Source organism: Merops nubicus, unplaced genomic scaffold, assembly GCF_000691845.1.
Source record: "Merops nubicus isolate BGI_N331 unplaced genomic scaffold, ASM69184v1 scaffold22190, whole genome shotgun sequence".
Classification (NCBI taxonomy): domain Eukaryota; kingdom Metazoa; phylum Chordata; class Aves; order Coraciiformes; family Meropidae; genus Merops; species Merops nubicus.
Window position 1 is genome coordinate 648 of NW_008582471.1, and position 26810 is coordinate 27457.

The window sequence follows — 26810 nt, forward strand, 5'->3', positions numbered from 1 at the left end:
TGGTGTTGGACTGGCTGCTGCCCATTGCCTGTGCAAGGAAACAAACCCATCTTCTTCTCAAGAGGTGGATCTGTGACTGGGAAAGTCTTGCTAGCTTTTTTGGGGGCTGATAGATGCTGCAGCACAGAGCTTCCTAAACAGGGGGAAGGAGGAGGAAGGATTGGCTTTTCTGAGCCCACTGACCAGCACTTGATTCCTCTGGCAAGAGCTGCCAGAAGGCAAATGGAATGTGTATATTCCCCTGCCCTCTTCCACCTCATTTGTCCTCCTTACATAAACCTCTGACCGTGGGAGAATGACATTTTAGCCCATAGAGAGGTCTCGGTAGGAAGGCTGAGGACACGTGTTACTCCAATGCTGAATCCTTATCTTCCTTAGTCTGTCATTCCAGCCTTACTGCATCTGCCAAAGCCACATTTCCAGAACCTATCAAGAGATTTGGAGTCTATAGAGGGATTTGCTGAGCTCCCTGTGGAGGGACTGGGTGGGAATCCACTCTTTGGTAGCCAGCAGTTGTGTGTGTGATGCTGGATGGGTTGGTTCTGGAGTGCCCACAGAATGAATTTTGTGTGGACAGAATATTGTTGGCCTGTGGTTCTAGTGACTCAAGGTTAAGAGATGCATTTAGCAGTTTTTCCTCTGACAGCTGGGTTTAGATTATAGTGTTTGAATTGGGAGCTCTTCCTCAGGCTAAAATCAAACAGGGACTATCTATCCATTCTGACCTCTGTTGACACATCCAGTGTCGTTTCTGTAGCCTGTATTGCTGGGGAGTTCTGCAGATCTGTGACTCAACTTGTGTGCCTTTTAGGGTTAAATCTTTTCTGGTGGTTTTGTGTGCGGTGTTGTGATGCAAATGTAAGGTTGTACTTACACTGCTTGAGCTCAGGGCTGTATATTTCTGCCTGTAAACTGGGAAAGCAGAGGATGGTGTATGTTTTATTTGCCTTTCACGGAAACATGCTTTAAATATAGAATCAAGCTTGTGAATTGCCTCAGTGTGTGTATAGGTTCACTGCTACTATCTTACATTTTGTTTCCTTTTCTTCTTACTGTGTCACAAGGGGGTCAAACAGCCACAGCCCCTGACATCTTGCACAGCCACAGCGATTTCCACCTTCATCCTGTGATTCTGAGATGGGAAGATCAGCAGGGCAGAAGTTAGCCCACATTCCTTTCTGGTGTGTCACCATCTCTTGCTTCTCCTGGAGAGAGGGGCTGGTTCTTCAGAGAATAAGATGACAGTGGTAGCCTCAGGGAAACCCCAGTTTTGGGAGCAGCAGGCTCAAGCAAACAACTGAGACTGGCTCATAATAGTTTTTCTACCCAAATGTGTTTGAATGGCAGAGCTGTAGCCTGTTGCTGGGGTTTTGAACCCTCTGTCAGTCCTCCTGTTCCTAAATACAGTTGTTGCCATGGATACCCTTTTTATTTTGAGAAGACACTTACTTGTCCAACAATTATAACAAAGGCAAAGCTTTTTTTTGGATGTGGCTGGAGGGAGAAGCTTAATGATTGGCAGATAGGAGCCATGCTCAGGGAAGTCTTTAAGTGCAGAGGTATCTTGCACGTGTGGCCGTGGCTCTTGTGCTGTCCTCTGGCACATCAAACTGCTGTCGGGGCTGGAGGGATTTTCTCTCACAGCAGGCTGTGGCTGAGCATGGGAATGCAGCTCTCCTCTCCTCACCATCGGGTGTCTTTTCCCCAATCCATCTTTCATCTGCCATCCCTCTGGGTCAGAGAGGGAGGTATGATGAGTCTGGCTATCGTTCTGCTCCCCTTGAGCCTGAGTGACTGGTGCCATGGGTGATTAGTTGTGATGTGACTGGATGGAGACTGGCAGGAGTATCTGATGCCTCTAACAAGGAGAGAGACAGAGAAGAAAGCTTTTTCTGGGTGGTAGCCATGGGAGGGGAAGGAGCAGGTGCTGCCTGGGAGTTAGTGTTGATCTCTGTGCTGAGAGCTGCTTGGAGCTGTGAGCCATGGGCAGTGTGCTGACTCCTTCCACACTGTGTGCTACTGGCATAGAAAGGGCCTAATGAACTGTGCACTGTGTAGACTTTTAGCAGAACCAGAGCATCAAATTGGTGCCTCCTCCATGAAATCAGGGACCTAGCATGCACTCGTGGCTTTCCCAGGCAGGGCTCAGATGAAACCACTTGAGCAGGAGAGTAAAACCTGAGGTTGTTAGCCTGACTGGAATCACTCTCCCTTTATGGATCTCTTAAGCTCTCCCTGGCAGATGTTTATCTTGGTGCTCTGGGGTCTATGAGGCAACCCCTTCACACAATCACCCTGTTTTCTGTGGCCTTTTAAAATGAGAATGGGTCTGTGGAAGGCCTGACCTGTTCTTTGTTCCCAAAGGCAAGGCACTGCAAGGGATTTCATTGTTTCAGCAGTTCAAGATCTGCATTTTAGCTCATTTGGCAGCAGGTGATGGTACTTTAGTGCTGAGTTCTGGCTGAATTCCAGCCTGGATTTAGACACTGACCACCCTCCATTCTCTCTGGTAATTGCAAGTTGTTAAAGACTTCCTGTCTTCCTGTCCTCTGAAGCTGTACAGTGTCATTTTGGTCTCCTGAGTCGTTGCTGTATTCCACCACAAAGATGAGTAGAGAGGTTACTTTAAGCAGCACTTACTTGCTGCTTTGTGTAAAGCTGAACCCACCCTTTCTGGGCTCGGGAAACCTGGGGAATGGCAGGAGAGATTACAACTTTTTTCTAGTCACTAGAGGTTACTTCAGCTTATTTTATAGAAGTGTCAGGAGAGCTAGGGTTTCCTCTGAATTTCTGAATAAACAGCCCATGATGTGGAGCTGTTCCTGAAGACTCCTCTGCTCTGTGGTGCTTGCACTGGGGTTTGTGGTTAAGGGTGTTAACACAAGCCTCTGCTATAGACACTTTCCTGTGCTCTAGTTCTCCATTTACTGTGTGAGAGCAAAAGCACCTGGTAGCTTGGGGTCATCTCAAAAGTCCTTTCCTACACAAAATATTTATTTACCTGGCCCTGTGCTGAGGGTGTTTGGCTGTGAGTGGGGCTGTAGCTGTTCAGCCTGCCTCCTGGGGCACTCCATGCACCTTGCTGCTGTGGATGGTGGAGCACAACTGCTGGCAGTGAGGCTGGTCCCTGCCTCAGTTGCCCTGAGCTCTTCAGCTGCAGGGACCTGGGGCTGTGAGGAACCTGCCTGTGAGGGGGGAGTTTCCAACCCTGGTCACAGACTCTGGTTTTGTTCAGTGTACTCAGGTTACTGAAAAATGAAATGCTGCAGGAGAAACTCCACAGGGAGACATCCTCCAAGCCCAGAAGCACTGAGGGAAGTGCAGGCTGGAAGCTCAGAGTGCATGCAAGGGTGTGGCAGAGCCTGGACATCCCTCAGAGTCCCAGCAGCCACAGCTTCTCCTTGCTGGTGTGAGGCTCCCACCACATCACAGACTTGTCTTCAGGTGCTCTGCTAGATAAGGCTGCAAGAAGGAGAGATGCTCGTGGCAGAAACACGGGTGCCCAGAGCTTACAGATCTTTTGGGAAGTGACTGGAGTTCTTAAGGTGACAATTTCATTCAAGAAGACTTTTTGGCATGTCGTGAAGAAGCACCCACAGCCTGTTGTGTGGCTCGCTGGGCTGGGGAAGCCCTCAGGGTGACATCAGAATAGTCTGTTAGGAAAAGTGCTTCTAAAAATAAAGCTGTGGTGAAGTAGACACTTGGACAGCTGCAGTGATGGGCTCACTGCTTCCCAATGTGCTCAGCAGGGGGAAAAAAATCCTTCCAGATTGAAAACAATTCTTTCTGCTGTAATAGTTTGGAGAATATGGTCATTTCCTCACTTCAGAGGAAAATATTAACAGAGGCCCAGCCCCCGGGGAAGGATATCTGTCTGTTAACTTGGGAAGGTAACAGAGAGAAGGAAGGAGAGAGAGTGCCTGGTGCCAATAGGAATTCATGACCCAGCTCCAGATGCCCTCAGTATCTAGGCTGCTTGTCTGCCTGGCTAGCTGGGGTAGTGCCCCAGAAGGCTTAGGAAGCAGTTAAGGATTCAACACTTCATGGCTTCATTTACCACTTTTTCCCCACCCCTGTGCTCAGGCACTCAGCTGAGAGAGACCACTGTGAATATTAACAGATCTGCTGGTAAACCAAAAGCACTGCAAATATCCCAAGCTGGGACCTAGCCAGTGTCATGAGCTTGGCTTCAAAGTCGTGGAGTTAAACCACATGGAGGTGCTTTTTCTGTGTGGGAAAGGTGGTTCCAGGTGGGAAGAAAAACACCAGTGGTTTGTTTTCTTTCAGGGGCTGCAGAGCTGTCAGACCTGCAGATGGTAGGGCCAGGGAGGATTATTCTGATAACAAAGTTTGATTCTTTTATAGTCCCTGCCTCAGCCTTGCAGCTCTTTAGTATTGTTTAGATAAATGCCCCAGCCTGACTTTTAGGATGCTAGAACTGCCTGTGAGCTCTTCTCCATGTGCATATTGGGAGTGACATCTGCACTGCCATGGGCTTGGTGGCAGTGATGGTCAGCACTGTAAAACATCAGCTATGTGTGTGGATGTTTTGGGTCTCATTTCCCCAGAGTGCAGTGTCTGCTCCAGGGCAGCAAACCACCTGGCAGTGCAGGACATGGGCTGCTGGGGCTGCTGCAGCCCACCCCAGTGGGGCTGCCAGTCTATTGATTTCCTTGCAGTGAGAGCATGAGTCACTTGGGGCTCTTGGCTTGGCAGGATTTCAACAAGGAATGGGTTAGCACTTGCTCTGTGCATGCAAATATCATCTCACTTTGTTCATTTTCTTGGTGACTGTGCATCACAGGATGACTTGCCCCAAGAGGTTTGGATCTGGAGGCAAGTTTCTTTTATCACCCCTGCTCTCTGGACTGCCCCCCAGTGCCACCCTGGCTCCTGGCAGTCTCTGTGCAGAGGGGATGGAGGAGCCTGTTGCAGCTGAGTGCTGTGGCTCAGGGAAAGCTTTTGGTTAGCATTCAGGCATCAGGGTGGATTAAAATCATCATCCATCAGGAAGCTTCTCTGGCACTCTCATTTGTCATGTGGCTGATGTATGAAGCAGCCTCATCCCTGAAGCAGCCTCATCCCTCTCCCTTCTCAGCTCCTGTGCAGAGTACAGATGCTATTGTGTGTGTAATGAGAGAGGGAGCTGCTTGGCTCACTTCCCCTTTGTGGCCTGAGGGACAGCTAATGGTTGGGTGGTGGAAGGGGAGAAAATGTCTCTCCTGCATGCTGCTGCTGCTGCAGAACAGATGACCCAGAAGGCTCTGGCTGTCTGGAGCCTGGTAGTAGACTTGGCCTGCAAAGATACAGTTTAGCCACCCAGCTCTTGAGCTTTGCAGCTTAGACTCCAAAGCCAAACCTGAGTGCAGGTGCTGACAGGACAACACTCTGCTGTGTTACATCAGGAATATCCTTTGTCTCTCATCCCACCCTCAGACCTCATCTGTGCACAGCTGACAAGGAAGTGCAGACAGCATGTAGCTGGAGCTGACCCTTTCATTGGTGAGGACAGCAGGTCCCTGCACGTGTTTCAGGACTGTTGATTTGCTTGGTCTGGACTTTAGGTGTGAGTTACTGTGTGCTTAAGCCTAGAAACCTAGATCCAGGCCCTCCAAAACAGGAAGAGCTCTTTGGCCCAAGCTGCTCTCTTGGGCACTTGCTGGCCCAGTCCACGGCAGGATTTGAGGTCTCTGCTCACATGAGGCCTGTGCTGGGGAGAACAGTGTGTGGGAATATCTGTCAGGGTTTGTCTCATGCCCTGCCTCTCTCTGCCTCCCTAGTTGTGTGGGAATATCTGGCAGGGTTTGTCTCATGCCCTGCCTCTCTCTGCCTCCCTAGTTGTGTACGAGCACAGGTCGCGGCTGGAACGGTCCCTGCAGAAGGAGAGGGGGGAACACAAGAAGACCAAGGAAGGTGAGTCTCTTGCATGGTGGCACAGGGGTGGCCAGCCAGCTCTCCAGCTGTCCTGTGGGGAGATGTGTGTGTGCCCAAAGCATTCCACGTGTGGGTGTCACTGAACACCCCCAGGTGAGGCTCATCCCTGGTGTGTACTTGGAGAATAGTGAACTGACTTGGCCATTGCCCATGGGCCAAAGGTGCTGGGGGGTTTGGCTCTGTCCTCTCATATTCCTACACAGATCCTCAGCCTAATCTGTGAGTACCAGTACCCATGGTCTGGTGTTTGAGCACGTTGTTACCTTGCCATGGAATCTCCCCATTGTAAGAAGGTAGCACAGACAAGATCAGCAGATGAGTTCCTTTTGGCCTCACAGAAACTTTGATTCCTTTTTTTTCCAGAGTAATCTCTAATTTCAGAGCACCCCAAATCCTTACACAGCTTTAGTGACATCAAAATGTAGCCATTTGTGTGCCAAAGAAGGAAGCTGTCTTGCCTATAGAATGGGAAAGGAAGGCTATTTGGGCCAGTGTAGATGGGTGGACAGCTCTCATGGAAGATCCTACCATCTTTCTGAGGGCATTGAGTGGGGTCTCCTAGCAGCCTCTGCATTAGTTTGTTGAGTTACAGCCTTTTGCTCAGCAAGAGGCTGATTTCCTTCTTCCCCCCAACCACCAAAATATAAAACAGATCCGAGTTAAATTGCAGCTCATTAAATCGTCTTCTCTTCTTCCATTTCTAGATTTTTTAGTGTATAAGCTAGAAGCTCAGGAAGCTCTCAATAAGGAGAAGGTATGTATGGTTTATTCTTCAGAGTGTGTGTGAAATAATGGTAGAGATTCTTCTGGTACCACTACAGTGATGAGGCCGTTGTCTGGAAGGCCTGAGAGACTCTCACTGTGTATGGTATGAGAGAAACTCTGGCTGACTCCACCTTGCAAGGCTGTTGGTGTGTGAGGATTTACCTCATCTTAGGGAGAGACTCTGGTGCTAGAGCTGTTCTGCCTGTTCTGATGTGTGATAGCAGAGTAGATGACCTGATTGTCAGCTCCTGGTGTGGCAGGGAGTCCTGTGCTGCAGCCTCAGGAGAGAACTGCTGTTTCAGGGTCCAGCCTGCTCATCTGTGGGTGGATGTCATCCTGCTACAGAAAAACTCCCAGATGAATATCTGAGTACTCTACTGGCTGGGCAGCTCCCTTGCAGTTTGTGCTCATTTGCTGGCAGTATTTCATACCCTATCAAGTACTTATCATACAAATTAAACTGTGGGTTGTAGTGGAAATCTCTGCATGGTGGTTAGTTTGCATTTCCATGGTGCTGCTTTAGGGCTTCAGCCACGTTGCTTTAAACTGCCCCAAAATAAATCCCAGCAGATGTTTATAATACCACAGGTGACAGGAAAAGCTGTGGCTTGTTCCCTTTCAGGTGCTACTGGGGGACCCGTGGCAGGTACCATGGGCTCTTGGCCTTTGAGCATGAGTGGCTGGTGCCTCTCACACTGTTGAGGTGCTGGTGCTGCAGTGCAGGATGGTACCCTGAGGACAAGGGGGAAGACCATGACCCTTAGCAAGGCATAAGCAGATCTGCTAAACCAGTACAGCCCCATGTGGGCACCCATAAATCCCTCCCCACTGCTGGGTTGTGTCAGCTGAGCTCAGTTTGATCATTCTGCCTAGTCATAGGAGTCTGCTTTAGGCTTGCTCAACTGTTTAGTGATCAGTTTTTTGTTAAATGCTGCAGTTCTGGTGAGTGGGTGAAAGCTTTAGCTCTGGTGCTGTCTGCCTCCCCCTCGGCTGCTGCACAGGATGCTCAGCCTGCCTGGGGGGGTTCTGGGCAGAGCTCTTCCAGCACTAGATAAAGAACTGCTCTGAGTGTGAATTGAGTGTGCAGTTCCTGGCTGGGTTGTTTTGGAAGGTTCCTCTCCAGCCATGCTCAGGCTGTGAGTTCTGCTGGTCCCCTCGGGAGGCTTGTTCCCAGCCACCACCCGTGTGCCTGTGTGGGTGAAGGGGCAGCAGGGAGCTGCTGTTACAAGCGTGGTGGTTGGGCAGGGGCTCACATGTGATTCTCTCTGCTTTAGGTGTTTCTGGGCTCTAATGGCACTGTTGAATCTTTTTCTTTCCAGCAAGATTCTATGAACAGATACGGGGCCCTCAGTTCCCAGCACAAGATACTGAAGGTAAGGGAAGACTCTGGCTTCATGTTCTCCATCTGCTGCACGTTACAGAAGGCTCCCTGGTAGGAGAGTCAGTGCTCTCACTTCCCAGAGGTGCCCTGGGAGAGCCCAAGGCTTTCCTGCAGCTGGTGCCAGCACAGAGGGAGAAGACCACACAGTGGTGTTGATCCACATCCCTTCCTGACCATTCAGGTTCATGGGAGTTTCCTATTTATTCTATTGAGCTTTGCATCAGATTACAGCCTTCACCTACACCTCATTTCAATAGTAGTCTTTGTGCAGCTCCTCACACAGGAGTTCTGTTGTTCAGAGTGTTCTTTTCTGGGTCTCTCAGTGTGAAAATGGGTCTGCCCACTGTAGCTTGCCCTGTGGGCTAACACAGTGTATTCCAGTCCCTGTGAGAGGCTGAGGGGCAGCTTCTAGCATTTCACAGCTTATCACATGCTCTACCTGAAGTTTATCTTGATGTTAAAGTCTGCTTTTATTTTTTTTTTTTACAGTACAAATGTGGCTGGTGATGGTGTTTTTAAATAGTTTTTAGTCAGAGCATTGGCAGTGGAATGGAAATGTAATTCTGGGATGTAGAAAGAGGGCAAGGTTCCAGCAACCCTTAGCAGGGCTGGGTTGTATTTCCTGAGCAGAGCTGGACTTCCAGCTGCCTGGCTTTTGAATTCAGACTCAGGGAAAAGGGAAGTACAGTTCTGTCTCTTGGGCATTATCCAGCACTGTGGACTCTGGGAACACTTTGCAAGAGTAACCTTCCTCTTCATAGCAACTGCAGGCTGGGCAGAATGCTCTGGGTCCCTCATCTCAAGGGAACAGTGAGAGCATTTTATCCTGGCTCCCTTTCTCCTGCTTCCTTTTGTTGGGGGTAGGGGGGATCTGTTTGGTTTGTTGGTGTTTTGTTTTGTTTTTAAACTACGTTTACAGCTGCTGAAAGACAAGCCAGCCCTTGGGACTGCAGTGTGGTAGCTGAGGTGAAGAACTCCTGATCTCTGAAAGATGAGCAAATTCCTGAGTGGTGTGATTCCCCCTTATTGCAGTGTTGGGCACGGTGAGCAGGGACAGAGTGAAATGTCCTGGCAGCATGGCCTCTCTGCATCCTCTCACCCCAGGCTGCATTTGTACATGATTTCCACAACACTCACGTGTTGTGTCTTGCAGTTTGTGCTTGACTGAGTAGACCAGCATATCTGTGAGGCAGAGAAGGGAATGGCACCACAGTCAGATGGGCAGCTCTGGGCATGAGAGGCTCCTGGCTCCCTCAGGGCTCTCAGCATTCCCAGCATAGAACTGACTGGGTCAGGAACGCTCTGCTTACAGTTAAATTGCTCCTCTGAAAAAATAATCACACATAGCATATTCCAGACCTCCTGTCCTGCAATTACAGTAAAACAGCATCTTTAGATTCCTCCTAAAGTTAGCATATATTGTTGTAGGTGTCCTTGGAAACGAGCTGAGAGTGAGGATGCTCAGTGTGCTTAATAAGTTGGTCTGGGCCTCAGGTGCTTTCTGTGACCTTGGTCAAGGCACTTCTCTCTCTCTTCAGCTTCCTGCTGCTATCAAAGGCTGAATATTCCCTCCCTTCTTCCTGACTGGGAGCAGTCTGGGGACAGATATTATGCACATCACCTGCTAGATGGAATATGGGTGAGGAATTAATTGACCTGAGCTGATGAGGACTGAAACACTAAGCAATTCAAGGAATTTTCTTGTTAAAATCAATTCTCACTTGCCTAATGTTGGTGGCTTCTGAGATGCTCTGTGTCTAAATGATTTTAGGGATGTGGTTCCTCTGAAGTGCTTTCTGCCAGTGGCTCTGATGAGAACTCCAAGTACATAATGTCTTTGAAAGCCAGAGCAGGAATCTTTTATTGTCTTTATTTTCCCTCCTGATCTTGTGATCTGATTAACCTGACATCCTTGTCTCTCCTCTTTGTTCTGTCTCTGGGACCCCCTCCATACCAATAGCTTTTTTTCCTCTGCATTGGATGTATTTTTGGAGCACAGTTATTTCTCTCCTTTTAGCAGAGGATAATTGCTTCAGAGGAGAATGTCTGGGCCACAGATGCTTTGTTTTACTGGGGATAAATACAATCATCAACAGCATTTAAAGGTTTGGGGGTTTTTTTTAGAAAAGAAGACTCTTTTTTTTTTTGCAGGAAGGCTGATTGAAATTGCTGCCTGAGTCCTGAGGAGCTGTGGTGGGGAAGGGCCAGGGTTCACCTGAGAGCCAGTCAATCTGCATATGTCATTGTGTTGACAAACTGAGTGTGGAAGGACTCTCTAGGTTGCCATGGGAGCAAAGGAGGAGGTGAATTCTGGTTCAGTGGGTCTGACCAAAAGGATGTCTCAGCATGTTTGGTTCTTGGGCTCTGAAAAAGGGGAGGGGAGATGATAACTCTTCAACCCACTTCTGTCTGATGAATTCTTGGCCTGCTTGAAATAGTCTGTGGTCTTGTGATCCTGGCACTTTATGCCTGTGAGCCCCATGTTACTATGGGGGATGCAGGCAGAGGATGTGGTCCTTGCAGAAGGTCTTACCTCTTGTTCTAGCAGCTGGAGTACTGGGTGGGAGAACAGCCAGGCTGTAGGGAAGTGAAGCAAGCAGAGAGAACAACCTGAGGGTTGAGGTGTCCATGTGTCCTAGGTGACTAGCAGTACCTGCCCACAGGAGGGCAGGGGGAGGCAGAGCCCTGCTGGGAGGTGAGCTGCTCCTGCAATGCCACGTGCTCCCCTCACAGGTAATGCCCTTCAGCATGTCTGGGACTCGAGAGAACCTTGGATTTGTGCAGTGTTCCACAGGCATCTGGCTTGATATCCACCAGTATTCCAGCTTGCCTTGCTCCTGCAGAGCAGGGTGTGCAGGGAAGCTGGGAAGGAGCAGGAGTAGTTCTTGGCAGTGTCCCAGAATCTCTTTTTCAGGCAGGAGTGGACTTGCTACCACATTCTGCTTCCAGTTTAGTGGCTTCCAAGGAGTCCTCCCAAACTGCTTCACAAAGTAGAGTTTAATTGGCATTACACAGCCCTGCTGGACCACTGAACACAATGTTTTCTTGTGTCTGGAATTTCTAGCTACCTTATTGGAGGAATGAACATCTCTTCTGCCTCCCTGAGCAACTCATTAAATAGAGGCACTCGAGTAGCACTTGGTAATAGCTAAATTACTCTTTTTCTCCTTGCACTGACTCTTTGTCACTTCTTTTCATATTCAGAACCAGCATGAAGATGTCAAAAAACAGCTGCTTGACCTGCAGCTGCAGCACAACAGCTTGAAGCTGGAACATCGTAAGACACTGGAGACCCACAGCCAGAAATATGCCCAGCTGCAGCAGGAGAAGGACACTGAGGTCACAAACTTGCAGGGTGAGTGTGAGGGAGAGCTGGGAAAACACCAGGCAGAGAAATGGCTGGAGAAGTGGATTCAGGAGAGGTCAGTGTTTCTTCTACAGGCCCTCCAGAAGTCTGCCAGTACTGTAGGAATGGTTCTGGGTGACTGTGAGCATGCAGTGCCTTAGCTCTTCTGTACCTCAGCTGGAGCATTGTCCTGCCTCAGGGTGGTGGTGCAGGAAGAAGGGCAGGGTTAAAACTGGCCAGGTATCCTGAGGGTGTGGTGAGGGGAGGTGAGAGGGGCAGAGCAGCTGTTGAGCAGCTTCCCTGTGCAAGGGAAGCCCTTGGGGCTCATGGGTGGGGTCTTTGTGTAGGAACACACACCACAAAAGCTTCTGGCTGCTTGGGCTGGCAAATGCATTGAGGGGGCTGGAATTGCATGGTCAGTGCAGGGTCACAGAGGAGAAGTTTCCCTTTTTTACAGTCCCATGGGAGACTATGTGACCTTGGTTTTGACAATACTTCTAGTTCTCTGGGGTTCAGAGACTCCTGCACTGTTACACTGCATGGGGCATCCCTAGGTCCTCTCAACCACCTCCCAGTGCAGGCAGTTTTTCTGTTTAGTGGAGGATGCACAATGATATTCCAGGCAGTGAAACATAAATGCATCATGTGGCTTGTCACTAAAGTACTTAAGAGTGTGCAAAGAGCTTGAAAGGAGCCCAACCTGGGGCTGCAAGGCACAAGCTTGTTACTTAACAGCACAGGAATAAATATGCCTGAGGAGCAACTTGTCCTGTGTTTGTGTTCTCTAAGTGGGTTGTGGGTGTTTTTTGTTTGCACTGTCCTTTCAAGAGGCAGCTTCTCTGTGCAGTAGGAGGGAACCTCCTTATTGGATCTCCTGTGGATTCAGACCTGACAGATCTCTTGTAGTTGTTTCTCAGCCTTCCAGATACCACAGGCAGGGGCAGTGACCACTGCTCTCCCTGCTCTTCAGCTGCAAGGGGTAAGGGAAAGGAAGAAAACCAAAATCTCTTCCTCTGATGGCAAGCACAGCAAGAGCCTGACCCTGATAGTGATGGTTAGCAGAGACACTCTGGAGAGGAGACAAGTCCTTGGATGGACAGGACTCCTGAGTGCTGAGAGGAATGAGGATTCAGGTTTGTCTGTGTGTTTGCCTAGTCCCTAGGTAGTGCTTCAGTGCAATTCCAGGGCTGGGGGAGATCTGTGAGGTCAAGTGGGACTTATGGTAAGGAACAGAGTTACTACACTTGCACAAATAACTCTTAAGCAAATTCCTTCTTCTCTTGCAGATACAATCTTTAAGCTCAGAGAAGAGAGCAAGCTCCTTCGGAAGGCCCACCAGGAAGTTCACTCACAGCTCCTCAGTGCCCAGGTAACCAGCAGGGGGGTGTTTGTGGCCACATGGGACAGTCTGTCACTGGTCTGGGTGCACCATCAGATGTTCTCTAAATCATAAACCTAGTTATCAACTAGATTCCAGTGTGGTGGATTGCCTAAACCACTGCTGGGAGGAGAGATGCATTCTGTGCAAGTCATGTTCTCCAGCCTGGAACACCTCACAGATCCAAGGGGCTGGAAACACAGGTTGCTACACAAGTCACTGTGGTTCAAGTGAGCAGGAACCAGCATATTCCCTACCTTGGAATGCTCCTGTCACTTAGGCAAGTCTCAAATACTTCCACTCTAAATGATGATGACTTATCTCTGCTTATGCCTATCAAATTAATTACAGAAAGAATAGCAATGCAGAGCTGCCTTGCCTAGCTTGCTGAGACCACAAATAGACAACAACCCTGGCAAAACAACCCCTTTACATCTGTGAGAAGTGAGTCCTCATTCCTGGCTTTAGGCTACAATACCCAACCTCCCCAGTGGGGTTTGGGAACCTCGAGAAGATTCCTCCTAGAATTTAAACAGAAACCATTAAAACACCTTCTCTTCACCTTGCACAACTGCAAGCAGAAGTGTCTACAAACACACAGCATCTCCAAAGTGTTTTCTTTCATGGTTTTTTTTAATATATGCTGCAGTGAATTAATACAGATTAAGTCACTGGAAGTCTTGCTGGATATTCTCCTTGTTTGCTTCCCCATGCTGCTGTTAGATTTGGGATATTTCATTTTCTAGCTGCACAATAGTTTGTTCAATCTCATAATTTTTACTGACAAGGGAGACCCATGTAGATTCCATTTCTCATAGCTTAGCCCCTGCTGTGAGCTGCATGTTCTTTCACTGCCAGTTGAGATCTTGAATCTTTTTCCTCAACTTCTGAATGAGGACTCACTTCTCACACATCTCTCTGTGAAGCCTTAGTAGAGAGGGAGACCTATACAAAATTTGGAAAGAACTGTGTAAAAAATGTGTGCAGTAATAAGTGTTGGAGAAAGGCTTTTGGAGGCCAGGGCAGACAAGCAAGAGGTGTTGGCTTATGACTAGAGAGGCAGAAAAGCAGTTTTCTGCAGGGAAAAGCCCCAGAGTTCTGCTGCTATGGTGTGGTGCTCATGCTGTGGAGCTGGTGTGAGCCTCCTCAGCACACTGCAGGTCCTGACCTCACCGAGTTCTGCTCACCCAGCTGGAGTTGGGAGTTTCAGATGACTTGGAAGAAGGCAGAAAGCAGGGTATGTTGGGAGAAGTGGGAGGAATTAATGTCTCTGCAGTGTCTGTCTGAGGCTATTATACTGAGCCAAGACACAAGCAGCTTTGTAAATACACTTTAAAAGGCACGTCTCAGTCTGAATTAGCCTTTTCTGTTGTTAATTAACAGCCTTCTGTCACGCACTCCCCTGCTTTATGGGATAAGTCCAGAAGCAATTAGGTAGTTGTGGTTAGATGCTGTTGACAACCAATTCATCCCCTGAACGGGATGCTGAACGTGTCCTAGAGGTGTGGGGGGTAGTGGGTGTTGACTTTTGTAGGGTTGCTCTTGAGTTCTGGCCTGATCTACCCTACAAACCAGCAGGGACTGGGGGCTCTAGGGCACTGCAAACTTCACAGGTAAATGGGTGCTCCAGGCAGAAGCCCAGGGTACTGGCACTTGTCATTTGACAGCTCTTTGGCTCATGTTTGGTCTATTTTTGAGGGGTCTCTGGTGGACTCTCAGTGTATTTAACTTGTCTGCCTCATAACTGTGACTTACCCCTTCTTTACCTTGCTCCCTGACGTGGCTGAGGCAGAGTTACAGGACTCTCTGCAGGGCTGCTGCCTGGAAACTAAACAGACTTCAGCTCTCCATAGGGGTCTGTCCAGCCAACCCAGGAACTGAAACAGCATGTGATTACAGCTTCTCCAGTGCCCTGGCAAGCCTGCCTTCACACCTCCTGCTAGCAAAATGCACCTCAGCCTTCATCTTTAGGCCTCCTGACCAAGCTTTCAAAGTAGCTGCCAATGTCACTGCTCATGTTTTTGAAGCCACTGAGGCACAGGAAGCTCCCATCACACAGGCCTCTGCCACTGACTTTTTGGGTCAATACTAGTTAAAAGTCCCATGTTTTGCCATTATGCATTTCCACTTTTGTCTGGCTGGGTCAGTGCTGAGTGGGTTTGCATCTGGCACACTGTACAGGAGCAGTCCTGAGTTACCCTCCTCTAATAAAATGCTGTTGGCCCAACTGTGCTGCACTGCAGAAAGCAACTGGCAGTTCAAGTGCACAGCCTGGTACCTCCTCTGAGCAGCATGTACAAAAACTTGGCTAGAGATGGCTGAGGCTGTGAAGTCAAGCCCTGGCAGGCTGGAAAGCAGGGTGGCAGCTGTTGTGCTGCCAGGCTTAACTTTTGGCCCCTTCAGTGTTGTGACCAAAGGGAGAAATAGTTTACAAGGAAGAGCTCACTGTTGTTTCTTGCCAGAATGAAGAGTGAGCAAGAGTAACAGGGTTTGCCCTGGGTGTGGAGACACGAGTGGGCTGCTTGCCCTGAGTGTACCAGGCAGTGGTGTCACACAGTTGTGCTCCAGCCATCTGCCCCACTGCTGCTTCTGCCTCTCACACAAGTGGCAGTGGCTGGTCCCAGTGATTTCAGAAAACACTTTGGATCCTTTTGACAGTAACCCTAGTGTTCAATCTTCACGTTTTTCTGTTCAGTGTTCTAATCAGTCCTTTAGGAACAGATCAGTGTTTCATAACAAGTGAGTGGAACTGTTGCCTCCAGCAGGGTGAGAGGCACTGTCAGGCTCCCAGCTCCTCTACCCACTGCTGCTCTTCCTTGCAGTGTCAGTTTGCACTGAGCATCCTACATCTTGCTTCTTTCTGGCAGGTGGAAGTTTAGAGAAGTGATTTGCATTCTAGACAACATGTTGGAAGCCTTGGAAAATGAACATGCTCCACAAGCCCAGCCTGTGGTAGCTGTCACATCACTTGGTCTGCTGGGTGAGATGAGGCAGGGAGGCAGCACGTGGTGCTTGTCCAGCTTGCTCTGGTGGGGTGTACACAGCATGTGGGACTCTCTGCATTAAGGCTCATCTAAAGCTTCTTCCCCTCTAGGTTGACCACCCTAACAGGCTTTTGCTGGGTACAGGTTTTGCTTCCATCTGCCATGTTCTGGCTGGAAGCAGTCTCTGACTAGCTGGGGCTATAGCCCATGAGCTGTTCTTGGCTTCCTTTTTCTTTCCTCATTCCTTTTATGTTAGCTTTGCTTGAGTGGTTCTGTTGAGTTTTGTTTGTTTCTTTTTTTTCTAAATGTTGATTTTAAGGTCAGATTTCAGGAGGAAGAACTGAAATCAACAGAGCCTGCTCAGGAATTAATTTCCTGCTAAACTTTCCTTGCTGCTTGGAAGCTTTCCTGCTCTGCCCAGTCCCTAATTTGGTCCATTTCCAGGTATCCTGGCAAGCATATGAAAAGCTCTCCCCCCTCACTTTCCTATAAATAACTGGGGTAGGAGTGAGGAGCTTTTCCTGAGTAGCTTTTTCAAGCCCTACTTTTCAGGGTTTGAGATGGAAGGAATAAGCTGCAGTAGAGAGAAAAGTGTTGCATTTGCTTAACAGTCCAGGAGAATCAATTTTCATTTATCTTGCAAAGCAAATAGAATTGTCAAGTAGGATTATGGCAGATAATGGTCAGCCCTGCTGAGATAAGAACATCCATGGAGAACTTTCTCCCCAGGATAAAAAGCTGACCAGGAGGTGCATGTGTGTGAGGCACAGAAGGAGAGGGAGCCACACCCAATGAGACCCAGAATTCAGTTCTTGTGCAAAGGCAGGAGTTATGTCAATACACTAAACATTGTGCAAAGAATCAGTGTCATGGGTCAGCAACTGCAGGGTGAAAGTGTGCAATGAAGTCAGACACACAACTGGCAACAGGAGAATAAAAAATACCCATGAGATCTGGAGGGAGAGCTGAAGACTAGCTCAGGCTTGTCATTAATGGTTGTGGATTATCTCCAGCCTTTCATGTACATAAAATATATATCTTTAGTAGTGTATCTGTGCTGAACAACTGGCCATAAAAGTGGCTATTCTCAGCAAGAAGTTTAACCCTCTAATTGTGTGAGGTTTCTCTGTACCCTTCTCGTCCTCTCAGGCCCAGATGGAAGAGTTCAGGCAGCTCAAGGAAGCTCTGCAGAAGATGCCAAGCTTCAAAGGAGGAGGAGCTGGGAAGGGGCAGCAGCAGTTTCAGGTGCTGAAGGAGCAGCCCATGGTGCCAGCCAACAGCCAGCTGCAGCTCGTGAGGCAGAAGGTGTGGTACTCCCAGGAAAGCCCAGGGAGGAGAGTTCTGCAGGGCTCCTGTGGGTTCCCAGAACGGGGCTTTGGCTGGAGGGAACTGAGCTTGTTGCTTTAGAGTTTGCTCTTACCCTTTCTTCCTTGCAGGCTTTGCCAGTCAACCAGGAGAGTCGCCCTGCGGGGAACCCGCTGGCATCCCAGGTCTCTGGGGTTCAGAAGCAGGCTGATGGCCCCGTGCTGCAGGGGCAGAGCTCGTACAGCAACGACGGCCCGAGGCCCCAGGCTAACGTGCCCCTGAGCCAGCCAGCCCCACTGCAGGATGCCAATGCCCTGCCAGCTGCTGTGCCAGGCTGGGCAGCGAGGCGTGGCGATGGGCACGTGCTCCGCTTCACCCGCACCATGAACAGCCTGCCAGATGGGAGCCCAGTAAGTGCTGCACACGGGGTGCTCCCTCCTGTAGCCCTTGCTTTTGAAGCTCCTAACTGTGATATTTGTAAGGATATGTGTATGTGCATCTCGCTTCCCTGGTGTGGAGAGTGTCCTGGCCTCAGGTTTCAGACTCCTGTGCGCTCTCAGGAGTTTGGGGTTTCGTGGCTGGGCTCAGAGGGAAGGACATAAGGTTCTTGTGCTGGGTCCTGGTGGATCTGTGAAGAGCAAATGGTAAGAGCAGCTCCCCTGCCTCCTGGGGTGATGGAGAGGAAACTTATGGGAAGCAAATTGCTAAAAAAAAAAAGGCAATAATTGCAGTGTGGTTGGACTGTAATTACAGTAACTATTATAATGGCAAGATGTGTAGGGCTTTTTTAGGAGTGGTTTTGTTGTTCTTGTCATGGAGATTCACCTACCCAAGACAAGCTTGTGTCACTTAACATCCAAATTAACTTCCCCTTGGCTGTGTGGAAAGAAGAATTCTCTTCATGCAGGCTGGCTGGACAGAACTGTAGATTTGTTTTAGAGCACTTCTGAGTCTATTATTCTTTGAAAAAGGATTTTTCTGGCCTGTAAGCCTGCCCAAATGCAAGGTTGATCTGGAGGTATCTGGTAAGATTAGGAGCTTGTGTGTATCCTGAGCCTGAGTGTCTCCTCTGCAGGATGTGAAGATGGTGATGCGCATTCAGGTGAAAAGCAATGAGGAAAGCCAGGCCCCTGGATTGTCCCTGTCTGATCTGAAACAGCCCTCTGCAGCAGAAAAACCTCAGATGCCAGACAGCCACCACTCCCCAGGGAATAAACAGGGGCAAATGCAAAGGTTGGTGGAACACATTCCTTCTACTCTGTGTCCAGGCTGAAATGTACTGTACAGGCTGACCCCTGGTCTGTCTTCTCTAGTAGTGGTTTCTACCTGGAAGATGCTGAAGGTGGTGTTAGTTATTAGTTCTGCTGTCATCTAATGTTCCTAACTGAACATTGCTGCTGGGTCTCTATCTTGGCCCAAGCAGAAGACCAGTCATGTTGCAGGTGATACTGTGTGAGTGAATGCACAGACTGGGGGGGGCCCTGTGCTGGCCAGAAAAGCCCAACAGGCTCCTATGTTATTGAACTGTTTGGTGAAGTGAGACAGAGGAGTTACTGCTGAGTGAGATCAGAGCAGTGTGGATTTCCTGCTAGCTCCAGGAGACAGTGGGATGGGAGTCTGAGCTGACTTCAGGAAATCTCCTCCCTTTCAGTGATGGTGACTTAAATATCCTGTTTTGTTTAGCAAACTGAAGAAATTCTGCATGATGGAAGTGACCCATCTGCAGCAAGGATGGCTAAAAATTCCTCAAGTTTCTATAAAAGGCATTAGGTTGTATATTAGAACTGCAAATTGCTCATTTTTTCCACTAATTAATCACTAACCTGCCGAACTCTGTAGGAACAACCAGACCTTGAAGATCTGAAAGCTTCTAGCTCCAAGGTTATATGATAATCTGGCAGCAGCAGGCAACCAGCCCCAATTAGGTAGTAGAGGTTTTTTTCTGGCTTTGTTTCTAGGGCAAAGACAAATTCCCAAGCTCTGTATTCTCTCTTCTCCATTCTCCCAGGGAATGGAGCTTGAGTTCCTGTTGCCACTGCACTTCTGAGGTATGCTAGAGACTTTCTTTCAAACAGCCTGATTAGAACAGGCCTGAGACCCGTGATCCTGAAACTATGGAGGCTATCCAGAATGCAGTAAAACACTTGACAGCAGTAGCTGATGCCAGAAATGAGGACACAACCAGAATCCATCAGGCAGCCCAGGCTTTTGTCCTGTCTACGTTGCTGTCTACCTGCACTTGATATAGTTTATCAACTTCAGCTTCACCTGGAGAAGTCAAACCAATTCATCCATATCAATACAAGGATAGGGTTTACAAGAAACAACTTGGAACTGGTACAATCTTCTGAGCTTAGCTGGAACCTTGGTATTAAAATTTCCTACAACTTGGGGACTGCTGCTCCTGTCAAACATCCTCAGCACAATGTTTTCTTGGGGTAAGCAGGAGAGGAGAGCTCTGGACAGGGAAGTCCCTTGGAGAACCAGAGAGACCTTGGGGAAGCCCTTTCAGGGGTTCAGAGGGTGACATGAACCCACCCATTCCCTGCAGGTACCAGGATGGATCATTCCTGCAGTATGCACCTGTACTGCTGTAGTACCTGGGACTGTGGTGAGGGACCAGGATCCCCTTGTGCTGGATGCCATACAGGCACAGGGCAGCTGTTCACTGGCTCAGCAGCACTTGCAGAAGGCCAGTCTGTTTTGCAAAAGGAAGACAATGTCTTTCTGAGGCTGCAGTTCATCAAAGTCTGGCCATAATCCAAAAAACAACTCTGAAAATAGTGCTTCCTCATTGAACTTATTTATCCCCTGTGTGTGTCCAGGTCATATCTGCTCAGTTTACTGGACCAAACCAGATTTAATTTGTTTTATCAGTAGGGGAGACTTCTGGATTTCATTCTAAATTCAGCTTGATCCTGTCCATTCTCCTCTGCCATTTTTGTTTGTTCACTCAACCTGTAACCCTCTCAGGTCAGAGACTGTGCCTTGCATGCTTCTCTACAGGGCAGTGTCCTCCCTGTAGTGCTTTGGTAGATACCATCTGCAGGCACACACAGAGTAACAAAACAGGGGATGTTCTGCCTTTTTACAGGGAGGGACCTGTGTGGGTGTATCTGAAGGTGAGGGTTGAAGCTGTGGTGGAAAAATGGCCTTTCCTCAGCTACGTAGGGCCTGGAGAGGATCCCACCACTGCCCTGAAATAGAAAATGCAAATATTGAGTTTATTTGGCAAATTCTTTCTGTAAGGGCAGAGATCGTGGTATGTTTGGTGAGATTTTCTTTTCCTGGCTCCATCATCATGAAATGAGTGAGCAGCTGGAGACTGTTATTTACACTGCAGGAGATCTGTGATAAGGAGCAAACAAACCAACTTTCTCTGGACAGTGTTGGTGCCAAGAGCAATATGAGACCACAGTGAAGGACAAGAGGCCATGCATCCCATGCCAGGAGCTGATGCATTGGGTGGCTGAGACCAGCACTTTCCAGATGAGCTCTTGATGGCCAATTTGCCTTTGGATGGTTTTATAATGGGGAATGTGAGTTGAAGGCTGGGTTGTGATTTTTTTTTTTTAACTGAAATTTTTGTGTGGTGGTAGCTTGCTGGCTTAAAAAAGCTGCTAAAGCTCAGGCTACTTGTCCTTTCTCAGCAGTTAAAGACTTAAATGTCTTGAGCAGACTTTTAAATCTCAGCTGGCTTATGTAGGAGGATGGGCCAAGCAATAATCCTGCTTGAAACTGCTGGTAAATGACTCAGGTAACCTACAGTCCCTGTTATTGGGGTTCCATTCCCTCCTTTACCCTTCTTTGTTATTGACAGCATCCCTGAGCAGGGATATTTTGGGAAGAAAACATTCCTTGTGAGATAGCTCTGCCTTCTGGGCTGTCCAGGGGTTTGCTCAAACTCTCCATGAAGATGTTCCATTTGTTCTCTGCCCTCCAGTTCATCTCCATGCAGTGGAAGGGTGGTACACTACTGAGCACTCTGCTGAGCATCTGTTGGGTGGCCACGTGAGCTGTGCTGTTGCTGCAGGCAGAGAAGCATTCATGAACAGTGTGTTGCTTTTGGAATATACCTTGATGTCAAGTACTTGTCCCTCTGAGACACTTCTGTTAAGAAGGAAGCAGATATAGGTATTGTTGTAGACATTGGGAGAAGTGTGTTTAAAGTGGAACCATTCCAGAGGAAGGAATTCCTGACCAGGGCTGCCTGAACTCTCACAGATAGAGCTGTGTATGAATAATTGATGTTTTCAGGTCAATAGATGGATAAAAACATTTGGGGGGGAGGGGGGTGGTAGGAAAAGCAGTAAATCATATTAGAACGTGGCTCCCTTCACTGGATGAAGAAACAAAACCCTTTTTCCTGTGTTCACCTAGGAAAAAAAAATAAATCAAGAGTAATACACCAATGTTTCCTTTCAGTTAGTTTTATTTGCACTGTTGGGGTTTGTTCAGGGGACAGGTACATGCTATGGAAGAGTTTTATAAACAGGTGCTGGTTAAAGTATCCACCCCAGCTGCAAAGCTTGGTAAAGAGTTTGTGGCTTTAAAAATAAATAACCAGCCAACAGAAACTGTCAATTTTGTATTGGAGCTTTCATGTTTACTTTGAAAGGATTTTTCTCACAGGCCAAAAGTCTCCAGCTTTACTTCAGTAGCATCTTCATTTTAAATTTAATTGGTACAATAAAGATGCCTTATGGTTTTGATACTTTCAAAAACTTGGGTATGTGTGAGGCATGATTAAGTGTCTACTTAGAACTGGAGTTTCTGGCTATGTGGATAGATTGTTCTATTGTATAAATAACATTACAGCAGTTCCACAATAAACTGTGCTCATAAAGCATAACTTATTCTGTACTCATGTGGCAGATTGAATGTTGTTTCAAGCAGATATCACAGTAACTAATGCAATGTGCTAGTTGAGCCAAAAAGTTAAATTAGGACAAACTTCTGCATGTATTGGAGGGTTTTTTTTTCCTCTCTGCTTGCCATTATGAAATATCTCTTGATCTACTGAGGCAGAAGGGTTCTGTTTTGTTTTGTCCTCTTGTTGCAGCTGGAAAGACATAGTTAACAAAGTGAATGCCCAGATGGGTGAAGAACAAGGGCACAGTTACCCCAAGAGCCTTCCTTCTGATCCCAAGCCTGGGCAAGAGGTGCAGAGAGGCAGCCCACAGCCAGCCCATCAGAGGAGAGGGGAAGGGCATCAAATACCTGACCAGGAAGGCAAGAAGGAAAGGGCAGACAATGAGGAGCTCGAAATGGGTATGAGTTCCCTAATCCTGTGCTGTTCATAAATTGACAGAGCTAATTTATTGCTAATTGAGGTGGGGAGAGAGAAAAGCTTTCTGCTTGTGCTAAGGGAAAACCTTACAACTCCTGAAAAATTCTTGTGCTTTTGTAGTCCTTAGTCAAATGAAAAGCCTGGACAGTTTTCCAGCTTTGCTGCCTTTTGTCCTGCATCCTCACACATTTCCAAGGCAGTGGACTCAAAATCTGTGTGAATGAAAGTCAGTTCTTCTTTCATTCCTGTGGGGGTGATGGGGAAAACATCACAGTTCTTTGCAAGGCTTGGCAGTGCTGAGTTAACTGTTGAACTCAATAATGTTAAAAGTCTTTTCCAACCTAAACAATTCTATGATTCAATCTCCCATAGAAATTGATTTAATTCTTTTAGAAGTGAGTTTTCTAATTTACTCAGGGCAGAAAAAAATCACAACTATCCTTAAGGGGCTAAAAGCAAATAAATTCAAGTGCAGCCAGTTGTGGTTCTCAGTCAGCCAACAGAGCACCTACAGCTATTTTAAAGTCCAGTAAGTAACTTGTGTAGCTGCTATTTCATGTTTTGCTGACCTGATTTTCAGCAAGTCCCCTTAGAGGAGCTGAACTAATTGGTTCACATCAAAGTGAATTCTACCCTGAAAAGAAAAGGCCTTGTGGAAGCTGTAAGGGAGTGTGGGGACCAATAGCCCTTAACCTCTGTGTCCTAATTGGAATGAACAACCAAAGTACTGACTCGTCTGCCCTGGCTGTGCTGCTGTCCTGCTGGGGCCACTGGTGCCCCACAGGCTCCTGCAGTGTTTTGGGAAGCAGCACTCAGCCCGTGGTGGTGGCAGACAGGGCAGCGAGCGCCAGAGCTGGGACACGTCGGAGCCATATCCAGTGTGGGGGGAGAATGAAACCTCTACTTAGCTGAGAACAAAGGCTGTATTTTTAAAAGGCTGTTTTTCTCTCATTAGTCCTCTCCTCCTGCCCTGGCTGTGCCCTGCCTTTTGTTCTTGCCAGCAGCAGTGTGCCAGGGAAGGTGGCACTGACACGCTGACCTGCCCTGGGCTGGTTTGGCTCCCGGTGCTGGGCTGGCTGGATGCTGCTGTAGGTGCTGCCCAGACTTTGCAGTGGCACGGGGGAAAGAAGCACCTCAGTATGGGTTAGGGAATGAATCCTGAGCTGGGGTTTTGTCTTGGTATCATGTGTATCATTCAGTAAGTTATGGGCATGCTTCAACACGTGAGTATGCCCCAGTCTTGGGGACAGGGAGGCAGCTTTGGCAGCTGGAGGAGCCAAGTGCTGCTTTGCCCTGCTCCCTTGGAGATGGCACTGAAGAAGCATTCCTCTGAAAACATACACCCAGCATTGTCTGCCTCTAGCTGCAGGCAGGTCAAGACAGATCCATGCCTGGCATAGAGTCTGCTCCCCACCAGTGGGATCTTAACTGGTGAGAGCATGCTGACAACTGTGTCCCTTTTCCTTGCAGATGCAGGAGTGATTGAGAGAGAGGAGAACTTGCATTCTCAGAAAGAGGCTGTTGTCCAGGAGCCAATGGTAAGTAATGCTGTCCTCTGCATGCAGCCTTAGCTCTGAATAAGAATCCAGCTGTCCCATTTAAGCTGATGCTTTCCCAGAAGTTTCTATAACATGCAACTCGAAGCTCCTTGGTTCTGGAGGGGTCCAGAGGGAAAACAAGAACTGGAGGTGTTGGTTTTAAACTGCTAACATGTTTGAAGAGAGGTGGGACTGAAGTGCTACAAGCCAGCCCTCCCAGCTTGCTGGTGAAGGCAGCAAGCCTTCTGTCTCCCAAGGGGATATCCTGCCTGCTATTCACAAGAGGCTTTTCTTGACCAGATGCCAGATGATGCTGCAGATCCTGCCCAGGATCCAAATAACCAAGGTGAAGATGAATTTGAGGAAGCTGAACTGGAGAGACCTGACTTTGAAGAGAAGGTGGGAGGTTTGGAGAAGTTCAAGGAGCCCAGCATGCAAGAAGAGTCTAAGGAGAAGCCACAGAAGGTGACTGTGACATGAGGGCACCCAGCAGGGACCAGGGAGAGATCCCCAGCTATGAATGGTGGGAGGGAGAGAGCTTAGGCAAGGACATGGCAGGCAGGAGAAACCTCTGAGTGAGAATTGGTGGGTTGGTCAGTACCAGAACATGCCCTGGCCCTGTCCTCTCTGCTTGCTGGAGTCAGCCCTAGCATTTGCAGCTCATGTGTGGCTGGAGAGACACTGAAGAGGAGCTAGCTCATTCTGCAGCTATCCTGCTGAGCTCTGTACCTTTCCAAGCACTGGAGAGACCAAACCCAGAGATAATAGCATGGGCCTGTGCTCAGGGTCTGGCCCATGCTGGCATGGGTGTGCAGCAGGCTCTTGGCAGCAGTGGCAGCATGTGAGAGCTCTGCTGCCTCATTTGCCTTCTTGCAGATGGAATCCATTTATTTTGCAAAGTGCTTCTTGCTGTCTGAAGCCAGACTCTGTATCAGGGAAATGTTAGCTTGTTTTGACAAGCAGCTGAGTGTTGCTTGTTTTAAAAAAGGAGTGTTTTATCTGTCAGGCTCTAAAATCACATTTAATAGTGAGGTTTAAAAAAAAAAAAAAAGAAGGAAAGAAACCCAGGCCAATGAAACCAAATAAGAAAGAGATGCTGGCACCAGCAGAGCAACACCTCCTTAAGATTAGTGAAAATGTGGAAAGAATTAGTGACCTAAGTACCTGGCTTTCAGCTAGGGCTGTGCTGAGCTCCCTAAAGCTCTGTCCTGAATAACTCTTAGGTTCCCTGAAGCCCTGGGACTTGATGCAAGAGCAGCATGTGCAAGGGCCCTGGCCCTGGGTTCTGCCTGCTGCAGGAGGGGCCCCTCCTTCCCCAGTGGAAGGAGCTGGGTGATGTCTGCCAGCAGGTGGGAAGGGAAACTGGATGGGGAAGGTACAAATGGAGTTTGGGTTGCCTCATTGTCCCTCTGCTACCCCCAAATCCTGATCTGTACTCCAGTATTGCAGACCTGGGGCTCTAATGCAAGGAGCTGAGTCTCTGGCAGGGAATGGAAGTCGGCTGGGCACTGTCAGCAGCCTCTGGCTTTGTGTCTTTCCCAGGATGCTGGCAGAGCTCCCAAGCCCAGGGAAGACCCCATGGATGACTACCAAGAAGATCAGGAGCAGGAAATTGTACGACACCAAGGTTCTTCCTCTTAGTTACCTGGGCATGTTGGTAGTTGGGAGCTGAGGGACTCAGCTTTTAGGAAGCCAGATGTGAGCACTGACTTCAGTTCTGTCTCTACCTGCTCAGTGAGGTGGGTCTCCAGAACAAACCTCCTGGAGCCCTCTTACCTCTGCTGCCTTTTCTTTCTCAGGTGTTCAGAGTACCCTTTATGCTCTGTCTCCCCTCCTCATTTCTTTCTGCATCAGTCTGCAGCAGCTGAGCTGTAAGATGGTTGCCAAAGAGCAGTGAGGGTGAATTACAGACTGTGCTGGTGCAGCCAGGAGAGATCAACGTGTGTCTCTCCAAGCATCACCCTGGGTTTAGTCCTGGGGTGGGAAATTCCCTGGGAGCCCTGCAGCTGCACAGGTCCTGCTGGGTCTGGCCTGTGTCTGTGGAAGAGCTGGGGAGAACTACACCTCTGATTTGAGAGGGTTACAGCCAGCAAGTGGAACAGAAGTGTGGGTGGCAAAAGAATGGGATGTCCCCTCCTGAGGCAGGTGTGGGAGGTGGGGCAGTGGCTGGGCCACAGTTGCCAGGCAGCAACTGCTCCTCTGTTTGGCTGCAAGCAGTACCAGTGGTGTGTCTCAGAGCCCAGGACCACTGTAGTCAGTGACAAGTTGCCATTCCTCTAGGAAGGGCTGGGGGCCACCAAAGAGAGCAGGAGCTCTCCTGGCCCTACGTGTAGAGCCTGGCTTGTGCATGGGGCAGTGGGACCTAAAAGTGCCAATGGAGGCTGTGCTGGCTGCTGCACATCAGGGGTGGGATTTGTTACCACAGTTAGATGTGGTGGGTGTAGGATATCTGCTTCTCCTCCTGTAGCAGTGGCAACAGGCTGAGATGTTAGAACTGCCTTGTAACACCAGGATATCCATGTGCTTAAAGTGAGCAGGCTGATCATGGTAACACAGGCTTCTTACCTCTGTGTCTTGACTGAGTGGCTTGCCAATGACACCTAAAGGTCCCTGGCAGAGAGGGATTCTCCCCTGTTCTCCAGAGTTCCCCAGGCTGGGCTGGTGTGGTAGAACAGCCACACTCAGGAGCAGCATGGTTTGCTGCCAGTCAAGGTCTCCTTTTCAGGCCCTGATGAATTTTTTTTTTTCCCCCTTCCTGACTGTTCCCTCTGCACCCAGGAGGATCATGGAGGTGAGGTGGATGACAATGATGACCTGGAACTTGTCCAAGACCAGAAGGACCATGCAGGCATACAGAGAGCTGATGGCAAGAAGGAGGTTTACTACTGA

The 26810-nt window shown here is 48.7% G+C and overlaps 1 protein-coding gene across 1 annotated transcript in view; it reads left to right on the plus strand.

Annotated features, from left to right (window-relative positions):
- LOC103770543 (Golgi integral membrane protein 4-like) overlaps positions 1-26810 on the plus strand; it is a 27390-nt gene extending 580 nt beyond the window's left edge. Inside the window, exons 2-14 of the mRNA XM_008937811.1 lie at positions 5839-5913; positions 6639-6688; positions 8019-8072; positions 11285-11435; positions 12713-12795; positions 16938-17093; positions 17225-17503; positions 18169-18326; positions 22156-22364; positions 23854-23921; positions 24222-24320; positions 25464-25535; positions 26700-26810. Coding sequence (XP_008936059.1) covers positions 5839-5913; positions 6639-6688; positions 8019-8072; positions 11285-11435; positions 12713-12795; positions 16938-17093; positions 17225-17503; positions 18169-18326; positions 22156-22364; positions 23854-23921; positions 24222-24320; positions 25464-25535; positions 26700-26810 — 1565 coding nt within the window. The remainder of the gene's footprint in view (positions 1-5838; positions 5914-6638; positions 6689-8018; positions 8073-11284; positions 11436-12712; positions 12796-16937; positions 17094-17224; positions 17504-18168; positions 18327-22155; positions 22365-23853; positions 23922-24221; positions 24321-25463; positions 25536-26699) is intronic.